Genomic DNA, 12,240 nt, shown 5'->3' with positions numbered 1-12,240 from the left:
TGCTGGTAGCAGGGGCACCATGCCGATTCTGGATGCAGAGACACACTTGGAATATGCCTTTTCATTATTATTTGAGTAAGGTATGGCCCCTTTCTGCCATATATTCTGAAGGTTGCTTTGATTTGTAAGCTGCAAACTTAGACTGAATACCCAGAACAATAAGTGTGTTGAGTGTAAGAGAGATTTGGTGGGATTTAAACTCTGTCTGATTTTTATTCCCTGCCCCCCCCAATGGAGAATATAAACATTTCATTGTTTTTTTGTGTGAAGCGCCTTTTAGTACCAGCAGCCCAGCAATGGGAGATAAAGAAAGCAGATGTGTTCTGTGTCTTTTTTAACTGCTTTTGTTTTTCTGATCACTGTAAAGGAGGCTTTTAAATTTTTTTAATTTTTTTCCCAAGCAGCAAGTGCTCCACAGGGCTTGATCAAAGCTCATAAATGATGAATTGAAGGAATGCCCGGCAGAGAACAGAACACCCTCCTTGTGCTCTGCTGTGTGTGCTGAGAACACCATTGTTTCTTCCCGTACCTTTTTCATCCTTGAGCTCTGGGCTGGAGAGAAAAAGGCCTTTGTTCCTTGCCTGTCAGCCGAGACAATGCCAGTGTGTTGTCCTACCTCTGCTCTCAGCACCTGACTGGCCGGAGCTCTGTGGGTTTTGGCAAGCTGAGAGCAATTGTCCTCCAACTACAACGTTACAAAGAAAACAAATGGCATCACAGCCTCCTTCCTCCAGATCCTGGCCCGGCTCCTTCACGGCTGTGGCTGCCCGAGTCTCTGCTCGCTGTTTTGTTCAGGATTTGGAGGGAAAGCTGGTGGCCTCCTGCACTCTGGGTTGAAGGATGCAGCCTCGCTTGACTTCCAGTGCACAGGGACGCTCGGGTTTGCAGTCCAATGCGTTGGTCTGTGCTCTCCTGCTTCCGCAGGTGCCTGCTTTGCTCAGGGGGAGGCTCTGCCCATGGGTGAACGTGTGTTTGGTTTCCCCTCCGCCAGCCCAGCAGCAGCTGCAGCTGTCCTGCCCACTTCTGCCGTCCCTCCTTTGGCACCCAGCGCCTCCAGGCTCGCGCTCTCTAGCACGTTTGTCTCGATGACACTGTGCGCAGCTGCTGATGGTGTGACAGAGGGGAATGCAGGCCCGGGCAGACCCAGTTTTTCCACCTTCCTTGTAATTTCTAGAGCATCTCTGGCTGCGCTGTCTTCTGATGCAACACTCTGCAAAGGAGAGAGCTTTTAGTTCTTTCTTTCTGTTGTTTTTTGGGGGGCTGATTGCAGGAACCAGTGCTTTGCAAATGAGCAGGGAGAACAGATAGCATGGTCTGGGGTGGAGGCTGGCAAGGGCAGGTTTGGAGAGGTGCTTGAGTGAAGAGCATAAGAGCTAAGACCAGCTCTTCCCTGTTCCTAGCCCTGTGCGAGAGGGCAGAGTTCAGGCAGAGCCACAGGTGTTTCTGGATGAGGCAGGCAGTAGTTGCTTCGACATCTGCCACTGCTCCTGTTGGGAAGAGCCTTTAGCTGCATCTCTCCTGCCGTTTTTGTACCAGGCTGATTGTGTCTACTTCAGGCATTGTAGCAAAGCAATGTTTCAGTTTCCCACCATGGTGGAGAAGGTGGTGGAGCTGTAAGTCACTCTTCCGGTGGTGACTTGCCGGGTTCCTGGCACCAGTGTGGAGTCGTGTAGTTCAAGTGCAGGCTGCAGTCAATGGCACTTGTGCTACTGCTGCCTGGGCATGCACCAAAATCCAGTGTCAGCTCCCTTTCCCATCTACAGCTGGACTTGGCCGCTTCATGGACAGCCCTTTTTCTGGGAGAAAGCTCTGCAGTGGATTTCAGAGAAGCCACACTGAGGCTTGCTAACCTCCCATGGCAGAGACCAAAGATGCCTGTGCTGTGGGTTAGGGACCTGACAGAAAGGCAGTGCTGGCTCCTGGCCAGTATGATGGATGATGTCTAGTTACTAGAGCCCACCTGGCAGCTTTCTCTGGCCTCTGCTTTCCTCAAGCTGTCTTTGCTTCTGGTTTATCTTTCCCTGAAGTTTGTTTCTAGGCATGCCTTCTTAATTACACCAGCTGGTCTTAACTTCTGTGGAATTGTGACAGGGCCAATACTGTGGTCACATTACCTCAGAGCTTTAACTCAGCTGCACCTAGTCCATACTTCATCCTCTCCCAGGCTCCCTGTGCTGGAAGGCAGAAGTGCAAACAGCTTTAACCAGAACAATGTAGCATTGCCTGGGTGAAGAATGTGATTTACTTGCATATGTGTGGCATGTGAAAGCCAGGGCCAGAGGGCACTGCTTGAGTCCTCTCCTTTCTTTTTTTTTTTTTTTTCCTTTCCCATTAGAGATGCCTGAGCCACTTGCTAGTACTTTTGTTTGGGGGTGATGAGGAGAATGCATGGGTTGACAAGAGGAGGTGGGAGTGAGATCTTTGGGAGCCAGGAGTCTGAAAAAGCCAACAATCTAGGAAAGCTTTGTAGGCAAGTTTAAAATTAGACTGACCCAGTGCTTTTATATTGCTGGAATTTAATTCCTCTGACCCTAAAGGTTTTGGTCTGACTCGGAGCGAGAGTTCCCAGGCTGTGGTCGGTGAAAGTCTGTGCTGTGAGGCGCGCTCATGTGGTCGTGGGTCTGTATCAAACAGAGATGTACGTCCTGTCCACCTCCTTGTGTTTGTGAAAGGTTGGAGAAATTCAGTCTGAAAAGCCAGAGAAGCCGCACATTTCTGCTGTCTGTGTCTGTATCAGTGTGTGGCTTGTATCCTGGAGCCTGTTCATCCTCAAATTGGGATACTGCTGTGTGTAAAAGCTGTTTAGACCTTTTCCTTTTTCAGGCATGATTGTAACTTTCTCTTCTGTTCCTGTTTGCAGGTTGTGCAGCTTGACATTAAAGAAACTGGTAGTCTTAAAGGAATTGGATAAGGAGCTTATTTCTGGGGTCATTGCTGTCAAAATGCAGGTAATTGCTGCTCAGTTCTAAGAATTAAATGTGTTGCTTGGGTAAAAATACTGGCAGATGCCGAAGCTGAGCTTCACCTCTGTGTGAGGGTCCATTGCAGCCATGGGCTTCTTCTCAAGTACATCAGGGCATTTTGGATGTGTGGAGAGTCTCTTGTGATCCTTCCCCCATGTTCCTACTGAATTTCGCCGTTGTAAGTGAAGAATATTGTTTGCTGAGGGCTCAGCATGAGCTTATCTTATGTAAAAATGCTCTTTACAGATCATATGCTGTCATCTCTTCTTCCTGAGCTGTCACTGAATCCAAACCTGGTTCTCTATTTAACATGCTTCAGCTCACTTTAGGGCTGAACATCTTGGTAACTTGGTCCTGGTTTTGGGGGGTCTGGAGACTGGGCCTTCCTCTGCTGATGGGCAGCTCTGCTATCAAGAGTCCAAGTCATTTTGTAGCCAGGTGCTTGTCAGTGGATTTGTAGGGTGCCTGTATGTTTTAATTTGTTTCCATAAAATACAGCTGACATTCTAGGTAAATAACCCACTTGACGGCATATGTTTGAGCCATTTAATTAGGTGCCTACATGTTGGTCACACTGCTTGGAGGTAGGCCAGGAAGGAAGGGGACTCACTTCCACAGTGCGTCATAGCATCAGTTCAGCTCCCACCACTGCAAATGCTGAAGTACTTAATGAGTAAAAGCCTAGCAGACCTATAAGTAGAAAAATACCATTAACAATGCTGGAAAGCAGCTGCTTTTCAAATAAAGAACCTGGCAAACCCCTGCAGAGAGCTGGTTGTGTCAAAGCACACAAAGTCTAGCTTGGAAGGTGAAATCGTGAAGGCTTTATGGTGCAAGAACATGCAACTGAGGATTTAACCGGCATCTCGCATCTCCGTGAGCAGTCCAGCTGGGGTAAAAATGTGTCCCCTCTATGTTGGAGGGGGTTCATGCACCCACAGCAGGGAGCAAAAGGCAGGGAATTGTTTCACACACCTGGATTCGTGGGAACCTCAGAAGAAGCACAGCTGCGGGTTCCCAGGCTGTCAGATATTGCTTATCAGGGCTGAAAGCTTTCCATATGTTTGTACTCCTAGGTGGTGGATGCATCACTGTAAGGGCCTGAGGCTTGTCAGTGAATGATCTATGCCCAGAGCGTGTCAGACTTGGGTTGGAAAATTCAGTAGCTTTTATTAGAGCAAAACCTTCTTTTCCTGTCCTGGTTACTGCTCACTGCTTACACTTTTTTGGGGTGAAAGCTTGCCCCAGACCTGCAAGTACAAAGGGAGTTTTAACACATAGGACTTTCTTTTTTATTTTGGGTACATGTTGTGATCTGCCTTGCTACAGTAATCCAGATGCTGGAACCTGAGCTGTTCTGCAGTCCTCTATACCAGGGCAGATCCTGAAGAACTGGAAGGCAGAAGGACTTGCGCTGTTTGGGGTGCTTATCTGCCAAGTCCCAGGCTGCAGCTTGCATCCCAAGGCATCCTTATTTTACCCTTGATACCTCTGTCCAGTTGACCTAGAGGAGACAGGGGCTGGGATGACTACTGTCCCAGAGGGTGACTCACCTTGGGTGTCCCTTGTGCTGAATCAGCACCCATATTTCGCTGTGATGTGCTGTTTAACAGTGGGTCAGTAGCACTGCAGCTGTCTCAGACACAGGCAGATTGAAGCCCTGTTATTAGAAGTCCCTTTACAGCTTGCAGGTTATGATGATGATGCTGACAAGCTCTTTCAGGGACACTTAATTTGCCAGCACTCAGGTTTCTGACGTGGCTATTGTTTGAGGCTGATGATACTGGATCATCAAATATATGATCTCTGTCAAATGACTCACTGCCTTTGTATGGGGAATTGCAAAAGAGGTGTCAGACACTGGAGTCCTTCCAGAGGGGATGACTGAATTCAGACCTAATGAGAGCATCTTACGTGCATTTCCCGTGTCTCCTTGCAGCCTCTTGAACAGTGATGTTCAAAGAGTTGTCAACTGTATTTCCCAAGCCGTTGCTCTATTTATCTGCTGCGGTCTTTTAAAAGCAGCTATATTTGGTCTTTCATTAGATTTCGAGTTGCATAACAAGTAAAGCAAGATTGCTGCTATTAGGAGCTTTGCACCAATGGAACAGATGCCGCTGTTGCCAGCAGCGAGGCTAGCTGTGCTTTACTTGCACGCATGCTGCTTTTCCTGGGGGGGAGCACTTCGCTTTCTCACCCTGCTCTGCTGTCTGTCTTCTGATCTGCTGGAGCTTAGGCACCTCAGCTTTTCCACAGAGGAGCCTGCGCTGTGTTGTGCAGGAGCTGAAGCACCACTGCAAATCACAGCATTTGCTCTGGCTGCCTGAGCAACGTTGGGGAGGAAGGCATGTAAATGAGTCTCTGCCTCTCTCTCATCTCAGGATGCTATTTGAGGCTGATACGGGCAGACCAGATTTTCCTTTGGATGTAGCTGGGAGGTGTTTACTCCCCCCCAGTCTGTCTCGGATTTCCCAGATGCTGCTTTTTTGAGAGCTACAGTTCTGTGCTTCTGGGAGATCAGCCCGTCTGGACAAAGCCAGATCTGCAGCCTCAGCAGAACATTGAGCCAGGGACCTCTGAAACTTGCCACTGTGTTTGAACAGTGCAGAAGGATTTGCTAGGCAGCAGTCTGTCAAGCTTTCCTACTAGTTTTCCCTGAAACATTCCCTGAAATGAAATGCTTACACAGTAAATAGCCCAGTAACTTGGTTAGCGTACAGCAGCCCAAACACAGTGTTGATTTGGAGTTGCCCTGTAATACTATCAGATCTCCAGACTCCACTGTGATGCTTAGTAGATTTATTTTCTTTTGTAACCCCAACTACTCGCAGTTGTTTAAACAGGTTTAAATCTCCACTTTCCCCAGGGAGGGGTGAGTGCACAAAAAGAAAAGACCAGTCTGTCGTGGCTAACACTGGAGATTTAAGCATGACGCTGCAGCCTCCAAACCCAGGAGATGATGAGCTTTGTACCTGTTGGCTGAAGTAAAAATATGAAACTTGAACTTGAGGGGTGGGGGTTGACTCAGGGCTTTTGAATGCTGGAGTTTGGCAGAACAAAAGCAGCTTTGTTGCAGTTAGGGATGGCAAATATGCCCAAACCTTTATTAATCAAATATGTCCCTTTCATCTCATTAATATTTCACAGAAGTGCAAGGTCAGACCCATCCGTTCACTTTCTCTGTGGTAGTCTCTGACAATGTTTCCTGGTTTTCAGTAAATAGGACGGGGGTGGGATGTAAGGGCTGGCTTCTGGGGAATTCACCCAATGGACTTTGTTTCTGTACAGGGCTCCAAGCGCATCCTGCGGTCTCACGAGATTGTATTGCCCCCGAGTGGACATGTGGAGACGGAGCTTGCACTGACCTTCTCCCTGCAGGTAAGGTGGGATGTGGCCTTGTGGTGTGTGTGCTTGCTGGACTTGCTGCTTTGCAGCAAGCAGAGGTGCGTTTTGGGTCTGAGGTGAAGGTCCTTCTAGTGCTGCCAGAGGTACTTGTTCTTAAGGCAGTCCCAGCCATTTCTTAAGAGCTATCTGAGCTCTTTTGGCTTGTCTCTGGGCAGTCAGATGTGGGGAATTTGAGCAAAAATGGCCTGGATGCTTCCATGATCTGGGGAGGGGGAAGCCCACTAGGAAAGCTGTAATATAAACCCCTAGAGTTGTTCTTGGTACCAACCCTGCATCATGGAAGGCAGATCTCTAATCCTGACTTGTGTCTGGGCGGAACAGGCAAGTTAGACACTAGGTGCAATTTTCATGACCTCAGTGCAACAACCAAAATTTGTCTGAATTGCCTCTCAGCATTGAGGACCTGGAGCAGGGTGCTGGTTTGCAGTGTTAGGGGACCTTCCTTGTGCATCCTGCGTTTGGAGCCCAGGAACACGAGGACTTTGCCGCAGTCTGTCCTCTTGGTGTTATGGCTGTGGTAGGAACTGGAGCAGAGCAGAATGGCTCTTTTTTGCCTTTTGTGTTGCCTTATGAATAGGCACTGGAGGCTGGCAGCTATGGTGGGGTAGCATGGAGTATCAGGCTGACGGAAGGCAGTAGTAGGAATGGGACAGCTGAACCTCTGATTTGGAGTTGCTGAAGGAGGCATCATTTGGGGAAGCAGGAGCAGTATGCAGACAGTTACTCCTGGCTCTAGAATCATAGGAATAGCTGGGAATTGGAGCAACTGTATTTTATTGGTTGCTCTTTTCCACAAAGCATGCTGCCCTGGTGCTACCTCCTAAGCAGGGAAATAAGGTAAATAGAGGCTGGCTTGCTGCGAGCAAGAGGGAGGATCCTGCATGCATAGAGCAGAGCCAGACAGATGCTCAGAAGCATCCATATCTGGATTATCTGTGTTTTGGGACTTTTGGTTAGATCTTGAAGTCAAGAGTTTGATCTGGTAAGGAGAAAGGCTCAAGTGATGATGTGAGACAGACTGGTTGTTACTCTGAGATCTGTGCAGACTCAAAGCAGATAAGATTTCACTGCAGACGGATGATAACCCTGTGGCTGCCCAGGCAGATACGCAGAGGGCTGATGCTTCTAGTTCTCCTGATGCAGCCCACAGACTGGGTTAACTGCAGCATTGCATCCCCTCCTTTGTGAACAGGAATAACAAAGCCACGTGCCAGGAATACATATTCATGGGTCCTGGGGCTGCAGCTTTCCCATGGTTGGGAGGAGAGCTGTAAGATGAGCCAGGTCTCCCTCTGCCAGTCCTGTGTCAGCAAGGAGCAAGTATTTCTGCAGATCTTTTTGGAATTAACTGGGAATGTTTTTTTTTTTCCTGGGACTCAGAGCAATGCTGCAGCAGGACACAGAGCATTGCCTTTAACTCGATTTCCCCTGAAGGGGCTGGGAATTGAGCCAGAATAGGGGAGAGCAATGTCCGTGACACTAAGCCTTCAGAAGAGGTGAGCAAGCTTAATGCAGAGATGTGCTGCTGGTCTCTGACTGCAGGAAGGATTGGTGGTCTTGGATGCTAAGACCTGGGAAGCCTTCCTGAAATGGCAAAGCAGGATTTTTGTGACAGCTTTTATTGTTTCTTAATTGGACAATGGCTGGATGCTACTCCTAGCTAACAACTGCAGCTTAAGCCAGATACAGTCTGAATTTAGTGCCTGGGATATATTTGAGAGTGGTGATGTGCCACAAAGTGAAAGCATGTGGGTGTCACAGTACAAGAAGGTCTTAGTGTCTTGCAGCAGCCAGTATCTCCATATTGCACTGTCAGCTCTTCAAACTGTATGCCTTGCTTTGTGCTAGCTGCGTGGATTTGCAGCCCCTTGTATCTTCACAGTCATTGCCTTCTCAGCTGCTTCTCTTGGGTGAAATTCTTGTCCTTTGCACAGAGCATTTCCTTGTCAGAGCTAAGCTAGAAAGGTGATGGTGCAGGCTGGCATAATAGCAAGCAGCCCATTATGTCTGGCAGGCCTCTGCTCAAACAGAAGGGAGGAGTTTCCTGTTGCTCTATTACACAGCTGGGGTAAGACTGGTGTTAGTGGTGTGTCTGGTCCTGTTTCGCCTTGCTAGCTAGGGCTAGACCAGTGGTAGTCTTTCTGGCAGGTGAGCTACCCATCACCCTTACTGCTGGAATGCCTGCTTCTCCTGGCCCTCTGTGGGTTTCACAGGATCAAGTTGAAATTCCCCAAATATTCCAAGCACAACATCACAGCTCTCCAGAGCACTTAATTCCTGTGCTGAATCTAATAAACCTTTCCAGATGGAAGGGGTTACATCACTGGGGCTTCAGAAAGAATGTCTCACCCTGACTGTTGCTGTTCCGGTGTTTGTGATGGCCCCTTCTTGTCACCCCTTGGGTGACAAGCCTTGGGCTGCTTAGTGCTTCCTCTAAAAGTCTTGTTTTCAAATGTTTTGAGCCAAACTGTTTTTCTCTCCAATCTCTGTCATGGACTGACAATTACTGAAAAGTTTTGGTCAAAACTGTTCTGTAGAGTTGATAAGCCGTGGCTGGTGTTAAAAATAGCTTGTCTGTGCTATGAAAATGGCCCAGCTTTTCTTCTAGAGGCCCTTGCTTTTAATGGAGGAGCTGAGTGGCATGAGTGTGTCTGTACCTTTCTTTTACCATCTTTGTGAATGCTCATCAGAGGTGGCCAGGCAACACACCTTTGAGAAACAGAAACTTGCACATGTATGGTCTTGAGCTGTCCAGTTTAATCCCTGAAAACTGTACACATTGAAATCAAGCTGGCCTGGGACCAAGTGTGACTTTGGACTTCAGTTGCAGGCTCATACTTAAGAAGCCTTGGTGTGGCCCAAGTGCTTTGAGCTGAGAGCAAGGAGTCCCTCTCCCCTGCTGCCCTTCCAACACGTGGAAAGGCCCCAGAGGCAAAGAGATGGTAGATTTGAATGCAAAAGGTGCCTTTGGCTTTTTTAACCCCTCTTGCCCCTTCCCCCTAATAACTTTCTTCCATCCTTGTTTAGGGAAGTTGCACATCTGTGAAGTCACAGGTTCCATTTGTGTCTGGATGCAGGTGTGTTTTGAGGTTAATTACGTGGACTGCCGTTCTCTCTTCTGCAGGGCCACTTCCTTGTGCAATGCACAGTAGATCTTGCCCTTGCAGAGCAATCAGTTAATTAGTATTCTGCTCTTTTGTGTGGCCACTGCTCCCAGCTCTCTGTGTAGCAGTCAGGCTCACTCTGGACTGCAAATGAATATCTCGGGGTTTCTGGTGGCACTCAGCGTTTGTATTTATCAAGTGTTTTGATCAGCAGAAAGTTATTTTCATAATGTCCTAAGGAAAAAAAAGAGATGTAGGTCTTGCCTGCAAGAGAAGCATCCTTCACTTGGGAATGTCCTGTTTGAGATCCCTGCAATTAGGTTCTCCTGTCTGCAGATTACTTAGTGTTATGTATTTTGTATATTTGGAGCACGTGTCCCTTTCATATCTCTTCTCAGGATGAGACTGGTCAGGTGGCTGGTATGTCTTTTCTTAAAGATTGCTCTTCCATTGCACAACTTCTTCCTCCCACAGCTGGTGAGCTGGGCCCTGGGGACTGTCAGCACTCTGGTGACTATCCTGGCAGAAAGCAGGACCTGATGCACTAATACTCTGTGCAGATGAGCAGGGCAAGCTGAGATAGCATGGTTAGCCCTGCTCTTTTCCTAATAGTCTCTGCTTGACTTCACAGCCTCTCTGTTCTTGGGGAGGTTTTGGGGACTTGTATAAACAAAAGTATTTTCTTGTATGGAACATGTCTCAGAAGGATTTATGTCTTTGCAACATAGCCTGGCAGTAGGACAGGGTTTTTCTTGACTTAATTACTTAAAATACAACCACTTTGAGCAACAGAAGTTTGAGTGTGTTAATACTGGAAAACATTGACAGTTGCAAGAGCCATGTGCCTGAAGGAGACAGCATTGTCCTGGAGAGAATCATTGCTTGACCATGTAGGTCTCTGTGCTTTAGCAAAAGAGGCATCAGCAAATCCTTGGCCGCTTCATAGCTGTGCCTCTCTTCGCTTGCCATTCAGAGCACAATACACTCTTAAACGTGTGCACTAGAGGGTCAAACACTGAGAAGTATCCTTGTGCTAGAGGGAAGGCAGTGTCCTGCCAAGAGTGCGGGTGTCCGGGGCTGTCCCTGCCACTGCATGCTGCCTGCTGTTTGTGCAGGGGCAGCCGGCACCCCGGGTGGGACCTCTGGGGTTCCAGTTCTGAGCAGCCTCTATTTAGATGTTAGGGGAAGCATCTCCTGGAGGCTGCTCATCTCTATGGAACTGGGCTTGGGTTCAGCCCTTCCCGAACTGAACAGCTCCTGTGTGCCCCTGGGTTGTTTTTTTCAGTGTGCTTGGCTGTGGAAACAAAAGCCCAGAGGTGAGCTGTTTAGGCAGAGATGAAGGCCACTGAGTGCGAGTTAGCTGTAGGCACTTCTAAAAGCCCCGGGGTTAATCCCTAGGAATGGAGTTTACTTGTGAAGCAGGCAGATTGGGAGATAATGTTAAGAGATGTAATAAACTTTTCCATTGTGTTTCCAACCACAGTACCCTCACTTCTTGAAGAGAGAAGGCAACAAGCTTCAGATCATGCTGCAACGGCGGAAGCGGTACAAGAACCGAACTATTTTAGGCTACAAGACTTTGGCTGTGGGGTCTATCAACATGGCTGAGGTGAGCATCGTTTGACATGATCTCTCTTTACAAAGGTGGACGTTTTTCCTTCTCTTTAAACCCAGTGGTGTCACTTTCCTCATTGAGAAGTACCTGGCAGGATTTCATATCGCTGTCTTAATAACTGTAGTCAGTATTCACAGGTTTTTTATATTTTTAATATATATTATATTTTTAATTTTTAAATATTTTATAATTTTTATATATTTTATATTTTTTATATTTTTATATTTTTTAAACAGGTTTTACTACTGAGTAATAATATTGGACATTTTCTGGATAGTGTCTTGAGATCTAAAGCTTTCACAAGGCTAGCTTATTACCTTGTGAGGGTTTTGTTGTTGTTGTTTGGTTTTTTTAGAGTTAGGGGGTCCATATCATAAGTGCAGAACAAGACAGATAGGGTCACTCAGGCAAGACTTCCAACCATAAGAAATGCTAAAGTTAAAGCAAGGTTCACTGTGCTTCTCTGTGCCACTGTATGAGAGTTCAGGATCAAGTAGTTTCTCTCATTTTGCTTGAAACACCCTTTGCAATTCTTATTTCATGGCTGTTGGTAATTTAGGTGGACTTCTATTCGTGAGAGGTAAATGATAAAATTTTTAGACTTACATCTGAAAATTAATGCTGGAATCAAGTACGGATAAATTATTCACTAAGGCTTTCTGAATGGCTTAGCTCCATGCTTCATTATTTCATGCCCTGTTTAATCTCTGCTGTTTCTGCGTATTTAGAGATGGGCTTAGCAGTAGCAAGTTCAGCTTAACACCAGTATTTTTCATCAGCCTGCATTCTGTCAACAAATCATTTCCATCCAAAATAAGCTAGTGTTATGCTGTGGTGAGTTATTACTATATTAAAAAATTCATTATAAAGACCATTCCTTGTGTGTGAGTTCAGCTTCCCTTAGACTTGTAGTAAATGGTGAACTCCCCATTTGAATTGGCCAAATTCTGATTTGTGGTGTTGTAGCTAACATTTTTCCTGTACTGTGTTTGATTTGTTTAAGAACTAGAAATTAAATACTGCTGTAAGGCAGAAAACATGTGGGAACATTAATTAGACACATTGGTGAACTTCTAAGTGTTGGGCATTTGCTGCTGCTATGTGTGGTTTTTCTTATGTCTTTCTGTAATGTCAGCTGACTGAGGTTAGAAGG

General features: G+C 46.8%; 1 protein-coding gene across 10 annotated transcripts in view; it reads left to right on the top strand.

The window, feature by feature from the left end:
* Nucleotides 1–12,240, top strand: part of PACS2 (phosphofurin acidic cluster sorting protein 2) — a 79,239-nt gene that overhangs the window by 26,762 nt on the left and 40,237 nt on the right. For all 10 annotated transcript variants that reach the window (XM_075038399.1, XM_075038400.1, XM_075038395.1 and 7 more), the window contains exons 2-4: nt 2,861–2,948; nt 6,252–6,341; nt 10,956–11,081. In XM_075038399.1, the coding sequence (XP_074894500.1) occupies nt 2,861–2,948; nt 6,252–6,341; nt 10,956–11,081 (304 nt within the window). The remainder of the gene's footprint in view (nt 1–2,860; nt 2,949–6,251; nt 6,342–10,955; nt 11,082–12,240) is intronic.

Source organism: Buteo buteo, chromosome 10, assembly GCF_964188355.1.
Source record: "Buteo buteo chromosome 10, bButBut1.hap1.1, whole genome shotgun sequence".
In the NCBI taxonomy this organism is placed as follows: domain Eukaryota; kingdom Metazoa; phylum Chordata; class Aves; order Accipitriformes; family Accipitridae; genus Buteo; species Buteo buteo.
This window is presented reverse-complemented; position numbering and strand designations above follow the sequence as displayed.